The following is a 24915-nucleotide window of genomic DNA, read 5'->3' on the forward strand; positions in this document are numbered from 1 at the left end:
ACAGACAAGTCTCCACACACTCAGCCATTGTTTATTGAATTGTTGTTGTTCTTTTAACTGGTACTACAAAAACATAGTGGCGTATGCTCATTTTTCTAACATAAAAGCTTTGCACTTTTCATCATAACATGAAACCGATTAACAATTGACTTGATACTGTAGAGACAAAGAAAAAAAAAAGTGAAGTGCCCTATAATGTTCTGATATCATCCTGTCACTACACATGTGCAATATAATGCTGGAAAAAGCAAAAGAAAGAAAGAATATATTGATAGTTTTACATGTAGCTTATTCAATGTGAAAATAAAACATAAAAACATTAAAAATGCATGCAAACCAACCTTAGGACAAGAGGTTGTGTAATGAAATATAAGTAACCCTTAAAACCTACTGTATGAGCCCTTTGACAAAATGAGTGGACCTAAGGAAAAAATACTTTTACCTTAGACCAATCAAGTTCGAACATTTTGTTTTCAAGAGAGACCTGCTCTCATGAGGAAAACAAATTCAATTGTAACTTATAAAGGTTTTTTTTTTTTTTTTTACATTTCCAACACCAAAACAACTGCAACTCTGCCATTTGCTCCAAAGATCAGGTGTAACAAAAACTGTGACAAAACAATGGCAAGAGAAAAAGTGGTTGACGCATTACAAACAGCAAAGAAATCACTGTAAACAGCTCAAAGTAAATCAAGAGTAAATAAAAAGTTATTATGAGTTGTAAACAAAACATCAGCACAGAAGAGAAAGGGCTAAGTGAGAAAAAAACTTAACACTTGTTTCCCTGTCGTAGAGCAGTTTAACACTGTTGATTGACCCAATATAAACCTGTTGTTTTATAAAACAGGTGTCACGCAGAATATGGCCAAAGTGCAGAGGAGTAAACCATCATGTGTGAGTACCTGGGTGTGGAAGAGAGACAGATGTTGGTCTCCATGTCAAGAAACCTCCTGAAATACATCCCTCATACATAAAAAATCATCATTGCCCTCTTTTTCACACAACGATCACACTGACGCACTGACTACACAGCCTTTTCACCCAGAGCTGGCATACAGCACTAAATGGTACCTGTGACTGACTGTAAACGCTGGCTAAACAAATGTTATACTGCCACACTGAGGACAATGAATGCAATTACATCCACAATTTAAGGATATTCCAGCATTGTACATATGTTTTATATTTTTCAGAGCAGGTTTAGTCAGGGGGACATCTATTCGTATTAACATTAAATATCCCTTATCAATGGGGGGAAAGCCACAAAAAAACACAGTTTGGAGCAGTAAGCCATTTACAGGGAAGTAAGTATTTTAGAGTAGTTATACATTAGTCAGATAATCAGGTAATTTGTTGGCATCCATAAATTTGGTGTTTTAAAGTCAAAGCAAATACATATTTTCCTCCAAACCAAATCCAGTGGACATTATATGCAGTATAGTACAAGTTTAAGTATAAATGTTAGTGGAAATGTAGGTGAGCTATCAGATGTCCCTCTGAAAGTAATTGCAGTGAGTGATATTTAAGAGTAAAAATAATTTCAGAGTATCAAAAATGATGTTCCTGTGGAAGATTCTGCCAAATACACTGTAGTACTGTAGTACAAAGGCTTTATCGATGCATCCCTGTTCCACATCAGTGGTAGTACATTTCAGTCTTTGATTCTAAATTTGTTCAAAAATCTTTGGACCCACATTCAGTCTGGAATGATATGATTAGAAACCATTAAAAGACTTAAGTTTTAGGTTTCAGTAAACTGTGATTTTCAGCATAAGCGATTCGAGCTCAGGGATCAAACACACAACATGTTGTTGAGTGGCACTATGGAAAATATGTATTAAAAAAGATAAACAACTTCCAGACATTTAAGAAAGGAAGTGGGGTGGTGAAAGCACAAAAAATAATCACAATGAAAACAAGAGTAAAAAATAAAATACAATAATTCCTTCAACCATGAAAGGATCACAGTTATGTTTTCAAAAATACTGATTCGGACTGCAAGTGTTGAGTTCAGCATTGGAGGAGGAAGAGATATAAGACGAGTGTACTGTTGTAACCATGACAAAGACAAACAAGCATACAGCAAATAAAGCATTTCAAAAATAAATGGCAGGAATACTGATTTGGCCTGCGATGTTTTGGTCCTTTGATGCAATTTGACTTAAAAAGTCTTTAGAAAGTTGATTGTTCTTTGATGCAGAGACCAACTCCAACTATTCTTAAGGAGGAAAAAAATCCCTTTTACAACTGCAGCACATCAACTGCGGTGTGGAGGTGACCTCTTTGTCTTCAGATGGCAGCCACATAGCCTGGGAAGGTGCTTTGAAGTTTAAGGTCAGTTGTCCTCCTCATCATCGCTGACAAAGCTCCGTCCATCCTGACTAGTCTCTCTCTCCCTGAGGAAGGTCTGTCTGATCGCCTCCAGCTCCGTCAGCTCCAGACGGACTTTCTCCAGGTGGAAGGAGCGGCGGTTCTGGATTTGCCTCAAGGGGAACGGGTTCATGTCCACAAAAGCGATACTCATGAGCTTCCTGCAAAAAAGAAAACAGAAAAGGAAAAAGGCGACCGTATCAGTCTGTGTTTGTCTTCATACACCCGTCACACAACAAGGAGCAAAGCCCAGTAATAGTGCATGAACACAGACACCAGGACAAAACTGCAGTTACAATACCTCGAATCGAGGATTGTGCTTGTGAAGTATCGAAGATATTTGAAGATGGTTGTGGAATCCTGCAACTTCAAAAACTCTTCCTCTTTGTACTTGAAGAGAGCCAGGGCGAAGCGAAATATGATCTGAGGAAGATAACCATCAGAGCTGTGAAATTCATGACTTTTTTTGTGTGACAGTATAATACATTCATCATCTTTGACTTGCACAGTATAAAATGGCTTTCTGTCTATTGATTTACTGAGTTTACAGCTGAAACTACACTTGACAGAACTACAAATAGGCTACAGACTAAATTGGTGATAACAGTTCTGCGCAAACGCTACTGTTGTAACTAGCGAGTGAACACATAGGGGAACATTGAGGAACTCAAAAGCCAAATATCTTCCTCTCCAGTTGGTGGAGCGTAAAAACAAAACCAAAGGCGAGCGACCACATGAGAGCTGCAAGACAGAAGCAGGATGCAGGATGTGTAGCAAGCTGCTTGCTAACAGGTTTGCCATTTAGCTAAAAAGGTGTTAAAATATATATTTTTGGTTCTTCTGCCTTCAAATGGCCAAAATTAAGTTAGTGCGGGGTTACAGATGCATTTTTTTTTTAGAAGTTGTAGGTGTTTTTGCAGATATGTTGTTTTGTTAAGCTAGCAAAAACATGGCTATTTAGACATTGAGCAGGCACATATCAATATTAGCATTCGTCTGAAGTCGTGTTTGTGTCAACATGGAAAATTAAAGTCCACTACTAACACAAATTTTGATTGTGTTGGAGGTCTCCTGATAAAAAATATCGACGTCTTTAACTTGCTGGGTGTTTGACTTTCTTCAGCAGCTAGTCGCTAACTTTATGTCTATGATTTGCTGTGCAGATCGTGGTCAGGGCTGTATCAAATATTTTTGCTGAAAATAGCCGCCTGAGTTTATGAGAGCACTGCCTGCAGACCATAAAACCAAAACAAAGAGCTACAACAGGCTACAAAGCTTTGTACGAGCAGTGTTGGGTGCTAATTTCATGTGAAATTACACATCAGTGAAATCTCAAAACAACAAATAATGGAACTTTAATTAAGGCTCACAGAGGTTTAAGGGTTTTGAAACAAGTGCTGGTGAGTTAAGGTTTGTTAATACCACCAAAATGCATATATGGGATTTTGTTTACACCGAAACAAACTTATCAGACACACCATCTGTAGAGAGGAAGGTAAATTTAAACCTACTCACCTAAACTGGCTACATCAAAAAGACTGTTTGAGATTCTTTAGTTTTTAACTTTGTTTTAGATCTCTGTGTGCATGTCTGGACAGAAGTTGTTGTGAGATAAGAGGATCACAGTTCCTCTCTCTCTTCTACCTCTTACCTTTGGACCTTCATAGAGAAAGGCATCCCAGATCTTGAAGAGGATGTCGCTCACCACACTGTCCACAAACACCACCAGGAACCAGTTGAAGGTGATGAGGGAGAAATCCACCTTGTACTGCTCAAAATGGGTATGAAGTCGGGGCAGCTTCTCGCTCATCAGGTCCTTGAAGACACGCTGGTCAACCTGCATAGGCACAACCATTTGTTAATTTCTTTTTTTTTTTTAAACTGCCAACAAAGACCTTAATTTTTACACCGGGGGGAGAAGATGAGAAAATACCCAACAGGGCAAAAGGCAGCAAGGAATGCTGACCAGACCACTTCACTGCATTCCTGCTCTACTAAATCAGCAGCAGCAGGCTCGGTCACATGAATACGACATCACAGTCATCAAAGAAACCTGTTCACTTTGGTAAGGAGACAGGAACTAGTCCCTGTGTTTCCCAAGTGCTGCAAATATATATACTGTACCTGTGAGCCAAGAAGAGTCTTGGTGTAATAGTCTCTTGGCATGAAGACTTCCACGATGGCTATAAGGCTCCAGAAGGCATCTTCTTGGTCCAGATAGAGCAAGGCAATGGCGGCCAGCCTGTCAAAATTGCATGCAATAAAAATGAATTGTCACAACAAGGCACGACAACAGAGAATCAGAGGAACCAGGTGCCCTCCTGTTACCTGTTGAGGCCCTGACAGTAGCCGATATCTGGATTCCTCCAGGAGAAAGCCACCAGGACGTTCCTGAGTTTCTGGATGCCGCCTGCACTCGGGGAGGCATAGTGCTTGTTGTTGGGCAAAGTACGCAGCAAGTCCAGCTCGATCTGCTTCGAGGCTGGGTTGGGCTTCTCCCGTGCCACATTTAGCAAGGTCTCATAATAGTCTGGTGCCAAGTGGTCCCGAAACTTCTTGACGTGGAAGGAGACACACCAGCGCCACACCTGAGAGCGGTGCTCGTGGGGAACACCGCAGCGAATCAGGGCTTTGAGCTCAGGGGAGCGCACCAAGTCTCTGTTCATGGTGCTGGTCAGATAGTTCTCCCACTTTACTCCCACCGACACCTCCTGATTTGTCATGGACAGGGACTTCAGCTCCAAAGCTCTCACCTTCGCAACCAGCTTCTCCTCCTCTTCTTCCTCCTCGGGCACCGTCTTGAAGCCATACACGTCATACTCACTAACATTGAATCACAGCAGGGAGAAAAATTATATATTAATTAATTATAATACTATATTATATTAGTCGGGGTGGGGTGGGGGGGTCACATTCTGTCAGCCTGCCTTCACGTAGAGACTACCTGAATTTCTAAAAATACATTTTTTTGACACGCTCCAAAAAGGATGTGCCTGAGCTTGTACATAAGTCTGACACACTAATTAGAAGTGTCTGGAGAAATTAGGTGCAACTGTCAATCAAAGTAAAACAGGTCTTGTGAGCTGCTTTCTGAGTCTGACATCTGGGTCTACTAAAGCTCCTGAAGCAACATCTGTGTCTTTTTCACTCCAAAATTGGATTTTTCCTCGATACATGTAACTGCATTCCTCCAATGTTTCAGACAGTATATTATTTCTGCAACACTACAATGAAGCTGTGCTTGAAAATCCTCATTGTGACAAGTCATTAATCCTTGCACATACAGATTTCTGATATTTAGGTTAAAGTTATTTAAATTTCAAGGTAAAATCTAAAATGTTTTTGTGCTTTCCAAAACTAGTTCTATTGAATATGACATAACACAACAGGGTTTTTTTTTGCACGGCCCCTACCTGACAGTGTTGGGCTTGAAGATGGGGTGCTCTTGCTGGTCAGGAGCCTCTGCCTGCAGCGCATCCTCTAATAATCTGGAAATGACCTCGCGGGCAGGACTCTGCTCTGATGAAGAGCACACTGGAGTCTTCACTTCTTGAAGCAGCACCAGATACTTACTCTCCACTTGACACATCTTGGCCTCCAGGGCCGTGTACTGCAGCAAAGACAGAAGAGAGAGGGTTAACACTGAGTTTCAGCTTGGTATTCATTTTTTCCTCATTTGTGTTTTAGGTTTCGGGGGCACGAGCTGAGGTCTTCCCGTAGCTGAACCTCCCCCAAAGTTACTCAGACTTCCTGTTTCTGTTATGTAATGCACCATTAGTCAACAAAACGCAAGATGGTACCTTTGCTTCTAGAGCTTTTTCTCTGCTCTCTGAGTTTCTGCGTAACACTGTAAGCTCTAGGATCTCTTTATTCAGGAACTTGTTCTGGGATTTGTAGCCTTGAAGACTGTCCTGAAAGGGAAAAACAAACACTGTGTTAGTTTAATCAGTGAGAATTGAACTACAGCAAAAACAAACCATGAAGAATTACAATCTTATGTTAAACTGAGACTACAGAAATTAATATGACATAAACGTTTCTGCTGGTTCTACAATCAAACTCAGCTGTATTCTCTTAATCAACTATAAATCTCTTTTGGGTTTTGTTTTCTTCACCTTGAGGATGTCCAGCTCCTGCTGCTCTTTGCCGGGAGGTAGCAAACTGCCATCATTTGGATTTCCGCTCTGTTCTGAGTTCTGCTGCGACAGTTTTATGATGACTTCATCCTTAGCCTGGATGGTCTCCATCAGCATCCCCAGCTGGTCATTAATTTCCCCCACTTTAATCTTCAGGCCCTTCAGCTCCTGCTGCAGGCTATCTTTCTCCAAAGATAGACGCTCCATGTGGCCACACAAGGACTGGATCTGTCCATCTCTTTCCTGAAGCAGGGTTTCCAGCTGGGTGATTTCTTCCTGGGGTACTGCCTGGGGGGACTGGGCCTGGTCTGAGTCTGCAGATGGATCTGGATCTGGAGCTGGAGCTGGGGCTGGACGGTGCACTGTCGGCCTCTCACACTGAGATGTCCTTAGAGTCTGCTGCAGAAGTCTCACCAGCTCCTGGGAGATAAAGACAATTTGTCTGGTCAACAGATAATCAGGATATGCTAAACTGAAGTTGCCTTGGTCACAGAAAATGTGTGTTTGTTGAACTAAATGATCTGTGTGCTTGTGGTGTATATAATAAGCTTAAAGCTCAAATATTGTACATTTCATATGATCTTGTATTATCAACTTGGACACTAATGTGAAAAGTCATACACCAGTTACATTCCACAGTTTTGCAATACAAAACAAAGTGTCATCTTTGCCACAATTTCACAATCCGTTACTGTAGCTCACTGCTATGGATTTCAAAATGTAGCGATAAACTTATGTTTGTCCTTCTAACAAACATCTGTAATAGTCAGTACTGGTCCCAATGAACTGGGACATAAATAACATCACCACAATTATAAAAATTAAGACTTTTGCCTTGTGAAATTGTCTTTTTTACTTGTTGTATTATATTTAGTGTGGCTTTTGTTAAGCTCATAATTCACTACCCATTCTAATTCTGAGATCAGAAAGCCAAAATAACCGACCTCATCTAGTTCAATAACAAAAAGGGTCCCAGAGCTACATACATCATTAAATAGCTATGCTGCACTGAGAAAACATGGCCAAAATGTTAATACTCAGCTCATGCTTTTGCACTGTGTGCTCACGTAAACAAACCCAAAGGCATGGGGTCAGAGATGCAGACACGGTAACTGGGACATGACACCGACAGATTCTTTCAGAAGACATTTTGCAAATGTAATATTATTAAATTATATTGTAATACTATATAATAACTCTGTGATCACTAGGTACATTAGTATCTTTCCATGCTAGGTGGATGAACTTCATTTAGCTTTTAACAAAAGGACGATGTGACTAATAAATTCAGCCTAGACCAAATATTACCTGGAGGACATAGATGTTATTAACAATACTTCAACCTCAGCTTTGGTCCATTTGACCTGAACACTAACAGAATATTTCTAGCAGCAGTTACAGACTCAACCAGCTGAATCAGTGACTCAGAGTTCCTTACTAACTTCCTGCCAAATTTGGAGCTGGCACTTAACAGAGGAAGCATACACACACATACATTATTTATTCATCTGGCCAGCGCTGCAGCCGTTGTGACCAATCAGCTAAGTCTCCAAACACTAAAACAAGAACAGAGACTGAGGCCAGGGAACAGCACAGCTGTGACTGTTGTGAGGAAACTGCTCTTCTCTTATTTCTGGTTTAAGCATGACTAAACATTGCTGTCTTTCTTCACCAGTGAGCCCATCAGAATGACACCACAACCTCAGGCTTTTGCTTCATTCACTGACATGATGGTTAAAGCTTTACAGTGTCCAGTAGAGACAATTCACTCATCATAAAGTTAAATCCTGGCAGTTAAAAGTAAAAATAATGGCATAATGTGTCACTGTGAAAATCAATAAGTCTTTAAATTAAATTTAGCAATATCTAAGACTACTGTTAACAGGATGGCTGGTAAGATGAGCTTTAAGACAACAAACAGGAAATTAAAATAAATAGTCTTAAGCCACATAAAGTACAGGAAGGTAAAAGGAAGTTCATTAGTTTTGTGGTTATTTTGTCATAGACCAAAGTATTGGCTAAATTTGAAGGTAAAGTTTTGATAATGATGCTTAAAGAAAGGACAACGTGAATATTCTTAATTGTGATATGGACATGAATGTGAATAGTACTGCTTTCAGTATCAGATAATTCATCCAGTGCTTGAGGACTAATGTAGTCCTGTTGGTATAGCCGCTCCCATACAGCATTGTCTTCCTTCCTACATGTATTAGGGCTGGGTATTGTTGAGAATCTCACGATTCGATTCGATTTCGATTCATTAGGTCACGATTCGATATCGATTCGATTCGATATTGATTGAAATGCTTCGATATCGATTCAGTATCAAGCAGAAATACACAAATAAGAGTACCAGATTTTTTTTTTTTTAATAATTATTTGTTTAGTTTCATGCCTTATGAACAGCCATAGTATAACTCATAGCATAACAAAATATGACACTGCTTTAACACTGAACTACAGTGCAGCTAAATTTAAATTAGGCTATGTGATACTTTCCTCTTGGAAAATAACTCATAACATTTTGAGTAATAAAACAATACAAAACAATATTATTAATAATAGTTGACTGCACAACTGAAAATATTGTAGCGACCCCGCAGTAATGTTCTTGTTATGATGTTTAAGTTCTGTGATTTCTGACTGACTGTCAATGTGTATGGTACGGGCAGGTGGGATGAGAAACTGAGGGGCTGGGGTGAGTGTGAGGAAGACAGAGTCCTGTCTGTGTGTAGGTGAGTGAGTGAGGAGGAGCAGAGGAAGAAGTGAGAGCAGCTGTCAGATAAGTTCAGGGTTTCCCGCAGCGCTTTCCTGTTAAGGCGGCCGCCTTAACAACAAAGAGCTGCCGCCTAAACTAACGTCTTAAAAAAAAAAAAAAGTAGCGATATTCGCATGCATAACAGCAGCGCGTGTTGAAAGCGAAAGTTAATACGGCACGGCGCGGTGCGTCCCTCCCCCGACGATCGATCCCCGCTGCTGCTGCTACTCACTCCCATATTGTTATGGTTTGGTCTAGTGCGGCCCCCGTCCGTACAGCGCGAATCACACGAGGGTGTTGCTCGCAGCGCCCCCACTGGCCAGGGGCTTGAATCGATTCAGAAGATTGCTGAATCGATATTGAATTGCAGAGAAAAGAATTGCAATGCATTGCTGAATCGATATTTTTACCCAGCCCTAACATGTATGTTTTTTTTTTAAAATGCTATTATGTTGTTTGAAATGGCAAGAGAAATAACTCTGTACCTTCTGACTGGCCAGCTCCTCTCTGAGTTTGGCCTGCTCCTGCTGCATGCGGCTCAGCTCTTCCTGCTGGCTCTGGAGGCGAAGCTGCATCTCCAAAGGTTTGCTGCCGTTGCACTCCACTGGGGAGCTCTCAGCGCTGCGCGTCTCAGAGCTGCGCCCAAACCTTCCGGAGCCCATCATGTCTCGCAGCAAAGGCCTTTTAGGCCGTGTCGAGTTGCGCACAAAGTCGAAAGTAAATGCAGATCCAAAGGAATCTGAGGAAGAAGAGAATTTCACCATTTGCTGCCTGTAAACCCCACCTATAGCTTCAAATTGTATGTGTAAGAAACAGAAATGAACAAAACAAAACGAGCAAAGCGCACTGCCTGTTTGTTATAGTGATGAGTAAATGGAATAACACAAGCCTGTGTAAGATGAGTATGAGTATTAAATCCTAGCTAGGAGGTGGGTGGCTGAGGCAGCAGGAAGTCCACGTACGTCTGTGAGTGTCTGGGTGATGCTTCTGTTCAGGGAAGTCCTTGGGCGGGGCATCCACCAGCTCCCACTCCTCTGTGCTGCTGTTACTGGTGTAAAACACACTGCGTCTGCCCTCCACTCCTCGGCCCTGCCGCAGATAGGACATGGAGTTCCTAACAGAACAGAAAGCAGGCAGGAGGGTGAGTGAGACCATGAATGTGGAGCTTCTGTGACATCCTGGGCATTAAGCGATTGCTACTATTTAAAATCCACATGGACCATGGACACACTGCAGGCAAGCTTCATGCTCTGCTACTTTTGTAAATGGCAACAAGAGCACAGCCTTTCTTTGTTGAGGTTTTTTTCACTTTTGCCAACACGTCAACTTGACACAATTTCACAAGGCAAAAGTCTTCATATTTATATTATATTTAGTGTGGCTTTTGTTTAGCTCATAATTTACTACCCATACTGTATGTCGTCAAGAACTACAGAAAGAAAGCTGTAGAGAAATTAAAACAAATTAAAAACAACAGCAGTTCCCTGCAAGATGGATTATCAAAATAAACTACTCAAAAATCATTATTAAAAATAAATAATCTTAGACATACAAAAAACATTCTTTAATATAAACAGGGCTTTAACTTACCGTATCTCTACTGTGTGAAAGACCTCTGTAACTGAACCTTGACATAATGGCCATCACATTATGACATTTGTTTGGTTTAACTGTGTGCAACAGAATAAAGTTCTCACCTCTTGTACTTCACACTTCTTTCTGTGTCCACAAAGAAGTGTGAAGGCCACGTAGCGAATCACACTCAACTCACACGTTATAAGCGCGCAGGCCTGTCTGAGTCTTTAATATCACGTCCCCGTTACAGCGACATTCTTCAGCTTTAACGTCTGCACATGAGCTTTAAGTGCAGAAACTGCTGATACACTGACAGATTTAAACACAGGACTGGTATAGGCTATAGATTAGCTGCTCTGTCAGTAGCTGTGTGTGTGTGTGTGTTGTGGAGGCACACTATTAAAAAGCAGCATTGCAGCTTAATTGCTCCAAGATTCCTCTGCACCTTTATAAGTGAATTCTCTTTCCACCATTGATACAAAAGCAAATTCCAATCCACATGTCGCATTTTTAGCATTTCAGTGTGCTGTACCGCTTGAATAGAGATGTTGTCTGGCCCAGAGGGGGAACTGTTGATGGCTTATCAACTAGAGCAGCTAGTGAGCTATGAGTGTAACCATTTCCTCTACTGCAGTAGAAGAAGAAGAAGTGAAGAGGTATTTAGTTTCCTCACTATTCAAAGCTCTACTGTGGCAGATCAACTAGTTGTGCCTGTTTAGCAAGGACTCAAATCAAAGGCTTGAACACACACTTCCCTTGTTTGTCCGTTTAGCCTCACCTGAGTTCTGTCCCAATGTTTTTGAGTGAGTTGAGGGGGTTTGTGGACGCAGCAGAGGGTCCTCGGGCTGACTGGATCCCCACCATTCCCCCACCATCTGTTTCTGTATCGATGGCAAAGTCGCTGCGGACCTTCTCCATGCTGTCACTTGGCTTCTCAAAGACGCAGCCATCTGAAAACACAAAACACGGAGAAACTAGAATAACATCATAATAACACAGCATTACTCATATCACCACAACACTCTGTCTTTCATAGGACCTTGGGTATATCTATTGTTGTTAGTAGAGGAAATGAGACTGTAGTGACCCTGGATGGATTCCAGAATAAAGTGAAGCAACACTTGGAGTTACCCAGAATGCTATTTACCACAAAGAAGGATGCCTGTGGGCAGCTCCCTAACCATCAGAAAATACAGTACGTAGCATTTCTATGCCCAGACTCCTAAATTTAAATTTTCCCTTTGTATGAAATTAGCTGAAAATAGAAAGCGTGGGAACATTTTTGCGGGCCAAGTAGTGCTGAGGACAGCCACTGACAAACAGCCGACAAAGACAACGATCTGACACCTTCTGCTCTTTCAATTTGCATATTGAGACCAGGAAACAAATCTTTTTATGGTCTATAAACCTGTGTCACCTTTAATTAGTAATGCAAATAAGTCAATGTTACAGTTTGTCTGGGCATGCTGCGTTTAAACCTTTGCAGTAACTATTATTGTTAGCTATTAAACATTAGTATTTATTAGTAACAGAAAAAAACATAAAATAGTCTACTAGCCATTCAAAAGAGCTACATATAACATTTAATGGCCTATTCACAGTTCAGGAGACATTCCTGAAAGATTTTACTGGTGTTTCCTGCTCCACACATTTCAGCACTACTCACTGACAAAAGTTCAAGAACTACTAAGATGGAAATAAACCAGGAAATGGGGAGAAAAACCATTTAAAAAATGTATAATTAGTTTAAACTACTTATTCATTAAAGTTGCTTTTAGCCATTTTTTGTACAATTTGTGATTTAAAAGCATTTATCTTGTAAGAGGCTAACTGATATGTGTACACCGATACTGATGAGGTGAGTTTTGTGCCTTTTAAAGGTAGAATCACTCGGAGCATTTTAAAAGAGAGTATTATTAGGTGTGTGTGTGATGACAGGAAAAGGAAGAGGCATTCACACCTCACTTAGCAGACAATACAAGTCACGCCACTTTAAAGAGTTCTCATGCCTCACTTGGTTATAATATTAACCTTTTAGTCTCAACACGATAGTTGCCCAGTCTCTTATCAGTCAAGTCTCTTATCAGCTAAAACAGATGTGTAGTTTTTCTTTTTTATGATGACTAGGATGATCTGAAAATAAGTAATTTTATAGTTCCTGCTTTACCTACTGTGCAAAACACACATAGGCACAGGGAGAGCATGAGAGAGCACTTCAAAAAGGTTTCAACCTAGAACCATCTTGCGGTCGGACAGAGCTATCCGTGTACCACAACAACAACAAAAAACCGTCAGAAACTATGGGGCTCACAACAGCCTCATATCCAAGTTATCCCAAATAGCTTTCCCATGAAGAACCACATGACAAAACCAAACCACAGTCCAGACTCTACACACGCAACCAGGTATGACAGCTCCTTTTGGTCCCGATCATTAGAGCAGTTAATAGACATGCTGGTTGATGACGAAATGAAACAACTGGTTAACGAGAAAGAAGAACATCCAAGTTATGATGAAAATGACGTGTTAATAATGTTCCACTGTATGAATATACTGTGTTGTAAAAGCTGACGGATGTTGAAACCAGCCAGCACAGCAGATAGTGCATAGAAATAAAAACGCATACCGGATAAAGTAGCAGGGAGACCTTTTGTTGATTTCTGATTTTATCAGTGTTTAACACAACCACTCCTACATACTCGGGAACCTGGCAACAAAAAGCTCGACTTGTGTTTGCAGCACTTGTGTGAAAGATGTGTTTACTTTCAGCTGGTGTCTGGATGTGATAAAACAGAGCAGGGGAAATTAACATCGTACATTCCCACTGTATGCATGTGTGTTTGTGTGTTTGTGCGTGTGTACCTGCCTACCATTTTCTTTGCCTACAAGGCCGGTGGGAGGATGGGCCAAGGTCGGGGAGCTCCAGCTGTCTCTCTGGCCGGAGCCACGTGTGTTGCTGTATTCCCAACGTTTCTGCTGCAACTGCTGCAGCCAGTAATGCATCACCTGCTTGCTGGGAGCCTAGAAATACAAAACACACACAAACAAACCCACGCAATCAACGTTACTGTCACTATCTTGCATGGTAAACGCTGACACAAGTCGCCTCAGATGAGATCAAAGGTTGAATGACAACTCAGAGATCAATACGAATGAAGTGACACTGGTTTTCAACATAACCGCTGCGCTGTGGACACAAACACAGCATATGAAGCAGTTTAAAAGCACTTTAAATAGCAAGTTACTATTAAAGATAGGTCATGTGAACGAGCACAGACTCTGGTTTCAGTCTCAGTTCCAGCCTCGGGCCACACAAGCTGCTTGGTATTAACCATTCACACCATCTGCTGGAAAAACCGTGGCAACCTTTGACAGGCTGCCAGGCTGAGTGAAACCAGAGGCACCTGTTTGGGCACTGTAGCCGTCACAGTCATATGACGAGAGAGGAGACCATCACATGAGATGTTGTGACCCTTCACTGGGCTGAGGTGTCATGAGGAAGAATGAGCTCATGTGCATTTAAATCATTTAAAGCCTAAAGAGTGTAAACAGTGTGCTGAGAGTGTGTTTCAGCTGAGTAATGTGCTGATGTCTGGGAAAAACGTCCAGCACATGTACAGTCATTTCTTTTAAACACCAGCTTTTCTTTAAAAACTGATTGAAAATCAAATCCACATCCATGTCAGCTGTAATATTTACATGTGTGAATAAAAAGCAAAGCTCGTGGTAAATCTGTAAAGTTAGAATGGGTGTGTCTGCTTGTTCCACAATGAGAAAAGGAAGTCACAGATGACAGCAAAAACAGACTCAAAACAGTCATACACACACACACACACATGCCGGAAAAAGTTTCTACCTTCAGGAGGAACTCCTTCCCGGCCGTGCGGATCTCAAACTGCCCCTCTTCCCCCTCCACATCGTAGCTGAAACACGCATCGCCTATTTCTATGTGTCCGAGCGGCAAGGCATCTTGGGGAGTCTTGAAGTAATACAAGTAACATTTCCTCGGATCATAGACGAACCACCTCGGCTTGTACCCTCTCAGAGGCCCCTTGCCGGACAGTTTGTTCAAGTAGCCGCACAGCTTGCAGGCCTGCTCCTTGGCGCTCTCGACCTCGGCCACATCCACGGACCTGGCGGCCAGGATCCGCGGAGCTGTGCCGGAGTTCTCTTCGCTGCCATCCTCCTCTTCGTGCATCTTTCCTCGAACTTTCTTCTTCGTGCAGCAGCAGCAGCGCAGCGGATGCCCACTGCTGTTTCCATCCGCATGACTGACCTGCCTCCCCGGACGAGGGAGCACGGGAGATGTAGTTTATTTTCAAGTTGGCGCGTGCTCGTGTGTGTCTTCGCGCGTGCGTGCGTGTGTGTAAAGCAGGAGCACCGCTGGGTGGTGGTGTTGGACAAGAGGAGGAAGAAGATGAGGGCATAAACCCCGGCTTTCACAGAGTGGTGCAACAACTTTACCTGCTGCAAATGGTGAGACACTGAAATGCATTCATTCATTCATTCACAAATCACACTGGTGAACACATAGACATAATGTCTATGGGTGAACAAACAGGAAAATCGCAGAACTTTATTGTTTTTTGTGTTATTTATTTACTGTAATAGGTCCGATGCAATTTCACATATCATAACTGACATTTGGCACAGTGTAGCCTGTATTGCTGATTTCCAACTCTTTCCCTAGACTTTATAGTCATTTTCCTTAATTCTGAAACTGCAATATAATACGTAAAAGTAAATAGGCTACCATATAAAATACTATATTATAGTGGTGTTAAGAAGAGACAACAACAATAGTAAAAAGGTGTAGCTCAAAAACAAGTTTGCCAAAAAGAAAAAAGGAAAAAAAAGGAGATGGACAGTCCAGAAAAAGACAGCAAACAAGCAGACGAATAGTCAAGAAAAAACAAACAAAACAAAACAAAATTAAACAATCAATACAAATCTCGAGATGCAACAAGATTAATCTGGGCCTTGTGGCAAAAAGAAAGATAGACAAGAAACTGCTGGGCCCAGGTTGAAACCCAAGCTCTCAAATGTCAGATATAGGTTTGCATGAGGCCTCTGCACAGTGCAGCACGTGGCAGCTTCAATACGTGCCCCCACTTACAAATTTTGCATTCACAATCTAATTTATGTAAAATTAAGCCAGTATTCAGATTACAATGTGTTCAAAGTATGAAAAGGAAAATAGGCTACTTTGTAGCCTATTCTCAATTGTAACTGTATCTGCACCTGTAGCATGAAGCTTATTTTAACATCTTTACTTTTTGGTTGTTTGATCTAAATTTTCAAATGAATTTAGTACTTATATCTGTAAAATAAATATTTTTTAGACACATACTCTGTGTAAAGTAACAAATGTTGACAACCTTGTAATTTTACTTATTTGCGGAATTTGAGTAATGTGATGAGTTGTATCCTATTGACAGAGTTGTCTAGGAACCAGACATGTCCACCATGTTAGTACAAGGACAAGATAGGACAATAATGTGGGACTCTTGGTTGGTATTGCGCTCCTGTAGTGCTAATTGCAACTAAACAGAACACCAAAATCAAAAGACTTGCAGAGAACTTGGCAAGGCCTCTGAGTCACAGTGGCCTACAGCAGCCTGTCAGGTTACTGTCATCATTATCTCCAAATTAAGGCTGAGAAATCTTCATCTGATCTTAAAATGCATTGTGGCAAAAGTTGACATTTTCAGAGATTCCAGATATTTAACAAACAGGATCAACAATTGCATGTTGTGTCATAAGACGTATAATAATCTAAAGCAGAAAATATAATGCTGCGTGTTCTGCAAGCCTTGTGGTTAAGACACATACCAATTAACCACTGCTTTGTTGTAGGCATTCTCCTCTCTCTCCCCATGTTTCTTATACTGTTGTCTCAGCTCATTGTTGGACCAATATTGATCAATAAATCAATCCAGTCACCAGTGATGACATGAGTTACTGTCTGACTCATACAATAACATGAAAAAGGCAGACCAGAGATCTATAGAGGGCCCCTATAAGAGACCATAGTTTAGCCTGTTGGAACATCTCCCGTTAGCCAGACAGAAAAATAAACTCTTCAGCATGTTTTAGGCTGATTGATGGTTGCAGATCTGAACATGTTATAACATGATGCATGTGTGTATATAGGCTATGTGAACCCCAGCAAGTTAACAACAGATATATGGTCTTATGCTTGGAAGTATATCAATTATTAAACAAGAGGTTGGAGCTTTTTTTTAAGTAACTGCAGTAGAGTGAACACTCAGACTAACTGCTTAGTAATGTGTTTTAAGAGACGATTCATAATGATATTTGTAAGAATAATTTAATGTTGTTTGTGAGTATTCTGGTTTTACCCTGAGGTTTAAAGGAAAGTGTAAGCAAATGTGATGTGGTTCTGTTGTAATGACATTTTACAGGCGTCAACTGACTTGTGACCTTTTACAGACCCACATCCCCCTCATCAGTATGTCACCACAAGACTGACAACAGATCTCAAAGATCCTTTTGCCCGGGAACTGTCTGATAACTGAATTCTGCATTATTTTTTACGACCACTTTACATCACAGCTATTGCAAAAAAAAAAAACTTTATACGTTGCTCATGCACTGTTAACATTTCATTGTGTGGCTCAATTTCTAAACTGTAATGGAGTCTATACAAACATGGAACCAGAGATAACATTTGGCCCCAAAGCTGTCCACACCCCCAGAGGAGCACATAATGACTCACAAAGACATGTAGGACTGTACCGTTAAGATGATGTTGAAATTCTAGGCTGTGGCACTGTATCAGTACTTAGTCATACATGGAACATATTGTACTGTATGGGCTTATTAGGTAAAAGATGGCAGGGTAGATGGATATTGATCTTAGAAACAACAATTTCATTGAATAAACTCTAAACACCTTTATAATCACACTGATCCCAATTTATATAAGCAGCTGAATAAAAACAACAGCAGCAGTGTGTCTTCATAGATCAGAGCTGGAGCAGCCTACTGTTAACAATGGGGAGCGCTGCAATCCAGTCTCATCCCGCTCAGTATGACACAGACTGTTTCTGGTTATTGTCTCTCCCCCACAGGGACTTCCTACTGCTCACCACGGAGCCGAAAACCCATAGAGGTTTGATGACAACTGTTTTAGCAATGGGGGGTATGAGTTAGCCATTATTTATGACACTCACAGCCAATGCTGGGAAACAAGTCATTTTATTTGGGGCTTTGTTTGTGCCCTCCAATATCTCTGCAGGTCTTCCCAAAATATTTCCATCCATTCACACATTCACTCAGATGATCAGAATTCATTGCACGCTCCAATCAGAAAACACAAAACAACCAACTGCTGACGTAACTGAGCTCCCATTACTACAGTAATCAGACAATCTGTGGGTAAAACATCTCCTCTTGCAAACCAATGCACTCGTGTGCACTCAAACCACAGTTTCTGTACAGCTTACTTTCCGTTTCTCTTCAGGAAGCTCTTGTTTTGTTCAGCAGCCCATAGCGTCTTTTTTCATGCAAATGAGACGTATGAACTCTGCTTTGCCGTTGCCATAGCCCCACTGCTTTCCAAGCCGGTGGAAAAAAGTGTGTAATTCTAAATGTCATCTGTCTATATCTCCCATGTAGGTTCATACTCCTTCAGACCGGCCTTGACGAGAGATTACAGACAGATGAGAAGTTGAGAGAAGCATTTTAATGTTTGCTGAAATGACACCCGGGTCACATCACACATTGTTAATCTCAAGGAAAGGTATGTACTTCATCTGAAACGTACCATACCAGGGTCTGAGCTTCACAGCTCAAACAAGAAAGAATCAATGTTGATTTTTTATTCTGTTTTAGGGCTTGAAAGGAATCGGTGTGCACTGTACGGACAACAGACACACAGATCTGAGAAGAATCAGAAACATCCAAAATCACCCTCCTTAATCTCTCTGAAGTTTTGCTTCAAGGTAAGAACTATTTTCAGAATTGGTCTTATTCGTTGGTTTAATGGCTAACTTATTAATCACATATAGGCTATCTCCATGCAAAGTACAGTTTGTTTAACAGGAGAGCAGGTCAATGTAAATAAAAGTCTTGTCGATTCAACAATGTTATTTTTAGTCGGAATGGACTTTTTGTAAAGAAAATTTAAATCATATACACTGTAATATTATTGAAACTGAAATGGTGAATGAATGTTGTACAGTTAGTCACTAAAGTTGTCCACATGAGTAACAAAGACTAGAGTAACCAGGTTTTTCCTGCTGATGAAAACATTGAGCTGCTTTTACTTTGTGGTTGACACCTCCTGGAAAATAAGCAAATTAGTTTAAGTACAGCCTCACTGCATATGCTGGGAAAACAAATGCTGCTTGTCCTCACTGAGGACTGACATCTGTGTGGCTTTGATTAGGACCGAGCGAGGATGGAGCAGAGAGAGCCACAGAGGGATCCTCATGCTGAATTAACTGAAGGAAGACTCAGGGAACTTGCATCAAAGTGGTTCATTGAGACTCAAGTGCCGCATATCGTCCACAATGGCTTCTTCCCCACTTGGTTCCTGGGCTTCATCAGCAGAAAGTAAGAATTCACAGTGGAAACCATTTTAAATGCTGAGAATTAATTTCCACACTCGGAACTAGTTTATGTTTTTGGTAAAAAGCAGGATATCAGTTTGTCTTAAGTGCTGAAACCCCCTATTCTTATTGAGAACTTCTTGTTTTTTAAATTGAATTGTGTTGTTATTGTTTTTTTATTATTATTTTATTTGTTGTAATATGAAAAATATATGAAAATACATATTTCTACAGTGGATTTATACATTTATTTAAGCGGAGATTTGTTAACATAGAAGTCAGGATGTCCATCAGATGCACTGATATTTTAATTTTGGACACTTGGTTTGTTTGGCACAAATGTTTACAGCTACAGTAGTTGGACATTGCATAAACTTTGTCTCAAATGGAAAGTGTCCACTTGGTAACACATACATATCCACTCTGACCTACTGGCCTTTCCTCTGGCACCCACACACACACACACACACACACACACACACACACACACACACACACACACACACACCTGCACAGAGTATAGAGGACAGTTTGCGTCACACCTCAAGTTTAGGCACTGATGGTTTTATGGAAAGGTCATGTAACGAAATGGATTTTCCAATCGTACAGTGTAATTTCCAAGGTGAATTGCACAATTTTACCCTCCGCTCTGTTCCTTTAAACTTGTGCGAGTGAGCTTCTGATAAATACATGTGAGAAAAAAGTGTTGAGGTTGAGGATTTTAAAGTTCTTGTTGGTTAATCTACAGGGATGCTGAAGAAATACTCAGAGAAAAGGAGCTGGGCTGTTTCATGATCCGTCTCAGCGATAAGGCCATCGGTTACATACTGTCCTATAGGTGAGTATTGGCTGAGTCTGAAGAAGTTGTAGAGTTGTTCACTGATCATATATAATCATTTGACATTGGATTTTTAATACTGCTTCTAAGCCATCAACTGGCACCGAATTAGTTAATGATGGGATGTTTCAGCGGTTCCCTGCGGTTCTAACACTGACTGATACACTGTTCTGTCTTCAGTTTGTCCAACAGATCTTATTTCAGTATTTTGACTTTTTTTTAAAAAATTGTTACCATTTTGAAATAAATCAGCATTAATTCCTTATTTGTTGAGAAAATAAGCATTCTTTTTCTACTACTTAATTGTAATTTTAACATGAGGCGAACAGGGATGTGTGGTATGCTCAAAGACTTCAGGGTTTTCACAAACTTTTTTTTCAAATCTTCTTACAGAGGCAGAGATCGGTGCAGACACTTTGTGATAAACCAGAGTGAAGATGATCAGTTTGTGGTCTGTGGAGACAGCGAGGGACATGCCTCTGTGCCTGATCTAATAGAGTACTACAGGACAAGTCCCATTGAGCCATTTGGAGAGTACCTGACATCTTCTTGTTTTGAGGTATGACAAAACTCCCTTTTAAGTCACTTTCTGTTTAAGTAACACTGGTTGAGAATGGGGGTCCAACTTCAATTTTGCTTTTGCATTCATGCAGGCAATGAACGAAGAGCTGTATGATACCATCCAGATCAGCCCCAAAGAAAAACCTGTGGTCACTGCCAGAACTACTAAGAATGTGCGAAAACAAGAGACAAATTTGGGCTCAGAGCAGCCACGGACACGACCACCAAAAAGCAACAGGACACTAGAAGTGAGTAGAGTTTGTACATTTCAGACATTTGATCTAAGTAAAGTTTAAAACTTTTAAATTGTTTCTGAATTAGTATCCCACAGCATGCTTAAACTCTGTCTCTTTTTATCAAACAGGAAGTGCCACCTCTGCCGCAGAGGAGCAGGCACATTGATATCCCCCCCCTTCAGGATGAAGACAAGGTTTTTTATGCTCAGCTCCGGAAGCAGTTGCCCAGGGAGACACCAAGAACCCAACACACCCTCCAGGGTCATTTACCTGGGGATAATCCAGGGAGAGCCGAGAGATCCACCGCACAGGACCAGAGCATGGCTCGGAGTAGTCCTCCAGCTGGACCAGACTCAGTTTACTCTGAGCTGAGCCTGCAGGAGAGCAGCAAGAGAAGGTCTCTACCGTTACTGGACAATAGCTCTGATGGGGAGCACTACTATAGGCTGAGCGTGCCCCCGCCACACACACCACCAAGACTCTCCCCAAAACCCATCAGACAAGCCGCGGGATGTGTCCCCAGATCGGATAAGACGGACTTAAACAGCACATCGACTAGTCAAGACAACATGAGTCACAGCGCTGTCTACCACCTGGCAGGCAGGCCTGGCAGCCCACACACCGCATCGTCTGATGGTTCACTGGCTTTAGACCAGCATAGTAATTCAGTGTATGCCGAGGTCCCCAATGAAGCCCCCTTTAACCGCTTCTCTCAAGACAATACATACGAGCTGATTCCTGGGCACGAGGATGGAGCTCAACCTAAACCCAACAGCAACACTTACGAGCCACTGGAGGACGTCAGACCCAAGGCACTAAAGGTGAGTTATGTATTCAAAATGCTTTCATTCTCCAAAAAGCTGCACTATTATTTGATAATAATAATAATTATTATTATTTACCTCTTGCAGAATGACAAATGGAAATGGCTCTTCCCTGAAATCAAGAGGAAATGGTGAAGACCTTACTTTACCAGCTACTAAAGGAAATGTTCACTAATTTTAATCTGACACTACTGTGTACTACTAATATACACTCTGTGGCAACCTCTGTTAAATACTCAACACAGGCTTACATGTTCATATCCAGATGTCATCCTCTGTATTTTTGCTTTGTACTGTAATGTATTTATTTTAAAATTATAATGTATTTAAAAAATTTTTCACTGTGCTAAATTAAACAAACTGTATGATGAAATCTCACAAAATAACATGTGTCATTAAACACAGATCTATAAATGAGAGACTGCAAAGGAACTTATTTTTGAGGGGATGTTAACAGCAAAAAGCCCATGTTCATATTCAACAGAAACTGTGTGGTTTGATAAAGATGGAAGAGACTGGCGGTCAGATGTAAAGAAGCGCTCAGGCAGACAGCATCTACAGTTTGATCACTGCCTACTAATGAACCTCACTCCATTAGTATTCTACTGATAAGGGGATGCCTACACTAGGCTGTCGGCATGATTATTTCAATCCAACTTGAAAGAAACAGGGTGATGAAGTTCAGCCGCTGCAGTGAAACTTAGTGGCTATAATGGGGAAAGAATATGCTGTTCATATGCAGTTTGTGAAGTGCAGTGCATGGCAGTTTATGTTGATAGAAACTACTCGTCAGCAGGGACAAACCTTAGTGTTGTGCTGTGAGATTAAATACTATGCTGTAGTAAAATATTTTAAATGCTACATAATAGAGTTGCTAGAGAATGATTTTTTAAAAATTCTCTGTGCAGGTGCAAAGTGTCATTATGACAATAGCTTAGGTCTGTGTAAAATGAAACATATTGCAAATGACACAAGGTAGCACAACAAACAGAGAGATAGTTCCACTCCACTGCAATTCCAAGAACTGCCGTGTAGTGTATGTTTCAGTGACTTCCTTTATTAAAAGAAAACATCCTAGTAAAATTTGATTAGGTCATATTCATACAGGGAAATACATCTCCATCTATAAAAATGCTTTGGCTGTTACCATCAGTGCTGCACTTCACTTACAGGAAACCGTATTTGCATACAGATTTCAAATGTCTGTGTACATCAGCAATGGGGAAGTGAGTCAAAGACGATGAAGGCAAAATGTCATTTATTACCTTCTATCATTTGCTGCCCTTTTACCGTCTAATTGCAGTTTTAGTGGGCTCAGTTAAACTACTGTAAAGATAAACTTCAATAGCCTTCAACAGATATATATACCAGTACAGACATATGTATGTATGTAGGCTATGTATATACACACACACACACACACACACGCGCGCGCGCGCGCACACACACACACACACACACACACACACACACACATAGAAAAATAAATTAAAAAGTATTTTAACTATTAACATTTTTTTTCTTTTCTGACACACTGTGTTTCACAACAGAGATCCAGATGATAAAGTGTCATTGGAAAACAAGTAATGTGAGCAACTTCTCATCAGAGATAAACATGATGTCATAACTGACTGTTTATCAGTGGGTATCAACACCTGTGCAAAATCAGTATCAAACATAATCATATCTTCTTTTTTCCACAGCAGTACTATTGTACTGTGGAAGTGAAAATTAAATTAAATTAAATTTAAATTTAGCACCTATAAACACTTAAGTAATCATTTAGAAAACACAGTTAGTGTGGAGACATTTTATAATTTGTTATTTTTTAAAAAAAGTTTGTGTACTCTTTCTTCATGGCAATTGCTGATTTTTTAGCTCTTAATAAATGTATTGAAACTCATGAAGACCTTTTGCAGCTTGACTTTTTATTCTTGATCCTGGCTTTTTCATAGGATTTTAAGTTATGGTCTTGATCAACAGATGCAATTTGCTCACTCACTTGTATGAATATGAATATGTCCTTAACAAGGCAGGGGGTTGCAGTATCTTGGCCTTGACTTCTAATCCTCGCTACATAACATCAATTTAAGAAAAAGTACATCTAGAGAAAGGGTTCAACACAAATATTAAGAATCCCCTCTGCCATTATGCATGTTTAATGGCAGAGGGGATTCTTAATATTTGTGTTGAACCCTTTCTCTAGATGTACTTTTTCTTAAATTGATGCCTACACTGCCATCATGTTGTGGAAGCCAAAAGTACCATCTTAAATCAGCCTAAATGAAACCAGACAAGATCCCATGAAGAGAAAACAGTGTGAGTTTCACACACCGTTTGTCTCCTCTCAGCTTCAGAGACAGTTGCTCACAGTGATGGTTCCTTTACAGCCCCAGTATCACAGTGTGCCAGGAGCTTCTCTGCTGGAATCATAATTAACAGATGTTCTTGGGGAGATCAGTAATTAATGAAGCCACACAAGCAGCGCTGTCTTGCCCTGAATATTTGATACTGTCCTCATAAAGGGCAACTGGAGATAATGGAATGAATTAACTGGCTGTCCCATAGACTGCACACTGTTTAACAAGTCTCACCATCAAATGGCTTCAGTTGACACTCAATATCAAGTTCTCATTTTTCACAGTTGGGACTTTCTATATGAACACTAACACCATTCATCATTGTAGCTCGATTGCAAACAGTTACAGCCTGCACTCAAAACATTAACTGCACAAAATCAACCACGTACACTGCGCTCCTTATGCACCTGATGCAAATCTGCACCAGAGCCTGGAAACCAGAAGCCATCAATCATCAACCAGCATGACCAAAGCCATTTCCTCCAGCTTTCCTTTGAGATTAACTGTGTGTGCAGGACGTAATCATGGCTGTGAATGCTGAGGCAGCTCACTCCTAATGATCACATCCTGCTTAACAAGTTATTACATCTCATACGATGGGCTCCAAAGAGGCACACTCATTCATTTCCTGATCTTTACTGTGCACACTCCTTGATCATCATAGGCGAGTGGGTTGAGGTG

The 24915-nt window shown here is 40.8% G+C and overlaps 2 protein-coding genes across 2 annotated transcripts; one reads left to right on the forward strand and one right to left on the reverse strand.

The window, feature by feature from the left end:
• Window positions 1-11: 11 nt before the first annotated feature.
• Window positions 12-15127, reverse strand: tbc1d2b (TBC1 domain family, member 2B). The gene is made up of 13 exons (XM_085779084.1): window positions 14696-15127; window positions 13710-13860; window positions 11618-11789; window positions 10227-10378; window positions 9750-10003; window positions 6486-6926; window positions 6171-6281; window positions 5784-5980; window positions 4699-5193; window positions 4495-4612; window positions 4022-4207; window positions 2672-2793; window positions 12-2531 (listed from the first exon to the last, which is right to left on the reverse strand). Exons 1-13 carry the CDS (start codon window positions 15035-15037, stop codon window positions 2336-2338), a joined length of 2937 nt encoding a protein of 978 aa, XP_085635210.1. The 5' UTR covers window positions 15038-15127; the 3' UTR covers window positions 12-2335.
• A 3128-nt stretch (window positions 15128-18255) lies between these two features.
• LOC146985813 (uncharacterized) lies at window positions 18256-22251 on the forward strand. The gene is made up of 8 exons (XM_085779088.1): window positions 18256-18604; window positions 18697-18806; window positions 19253-19419; window positions 20164-20253; window positions 20647-20812; window positions 20907-21062; window positions 21179-21871; window positions 21962-22251. The coding sequence occupies exons 1-8, from the start codon at window positions 18550-18552 to the stop codon at window positions 22007-22009; spliced, it is 1485 nt and encodes a 494-aa protein (XP_085635214.1). The 5' UTR covers window positions 18256-18549; the 3' UTR covers window positions 22010-22251.
• The last annotated feature ends 2664 nt before the right edge of the window (window positions 22252-24915 follow it).

This window comes from Trachurus japonicus, chromosome 6, assembly GCF_045865225.1.
Source record: "Trachurus japonicus isolate A0001 chromosome 6, Traja_1.0".
NCBI lineage: Eukaryota > Metazoa > Chordata > Actinopteri > Carangiformes > Carangidae > Trachurus > Trachurus japonicus.

Coding starts and splice junctions, on each gene's coding strand:
- tbc1d2b (XM_085779084.1), bottom strand. CDS start 15,037: ATGCACGAAGAGGAGGATGGCAGCGAAGAGAACTCCGGCACAGCTCCG. Junction 6,927..9,749: donor AGGAGCTGGCCAGTCAGAAG/GTACAGAGTTAT, acceptor TTTATCTCCCAG/GAGCTGGTGAGACTTCTGCA. Junction 6,282..6,485: donor AGGAGCTGGACATCCTCAAG/GTGAAGAAAACA, acceptor TTTCCCTTTCAG/GACAGTCTTCAAGGCTACAA.
- LOC146985813 (XM_085779088.1), top strand. CDS start 18,550: ATGTTTGCTGAAATGACACCCGGGTCACATCACACATTGTTAATCTCA. Junction 18,807..19,252: donor CTCTGAAGTTTTGCTTCAAG/GTAAGAACTATT, acceptor GGCTTTGATTAG/GACCGAGCGAGGATGGAGCA. Junction 20,813..20,906: donor TGACATCTTCTTGTTTTGAG/GTATGACAAAAC, acceptor GCATTCATGCAG/GCAATGAACGAAGAGCTGTA.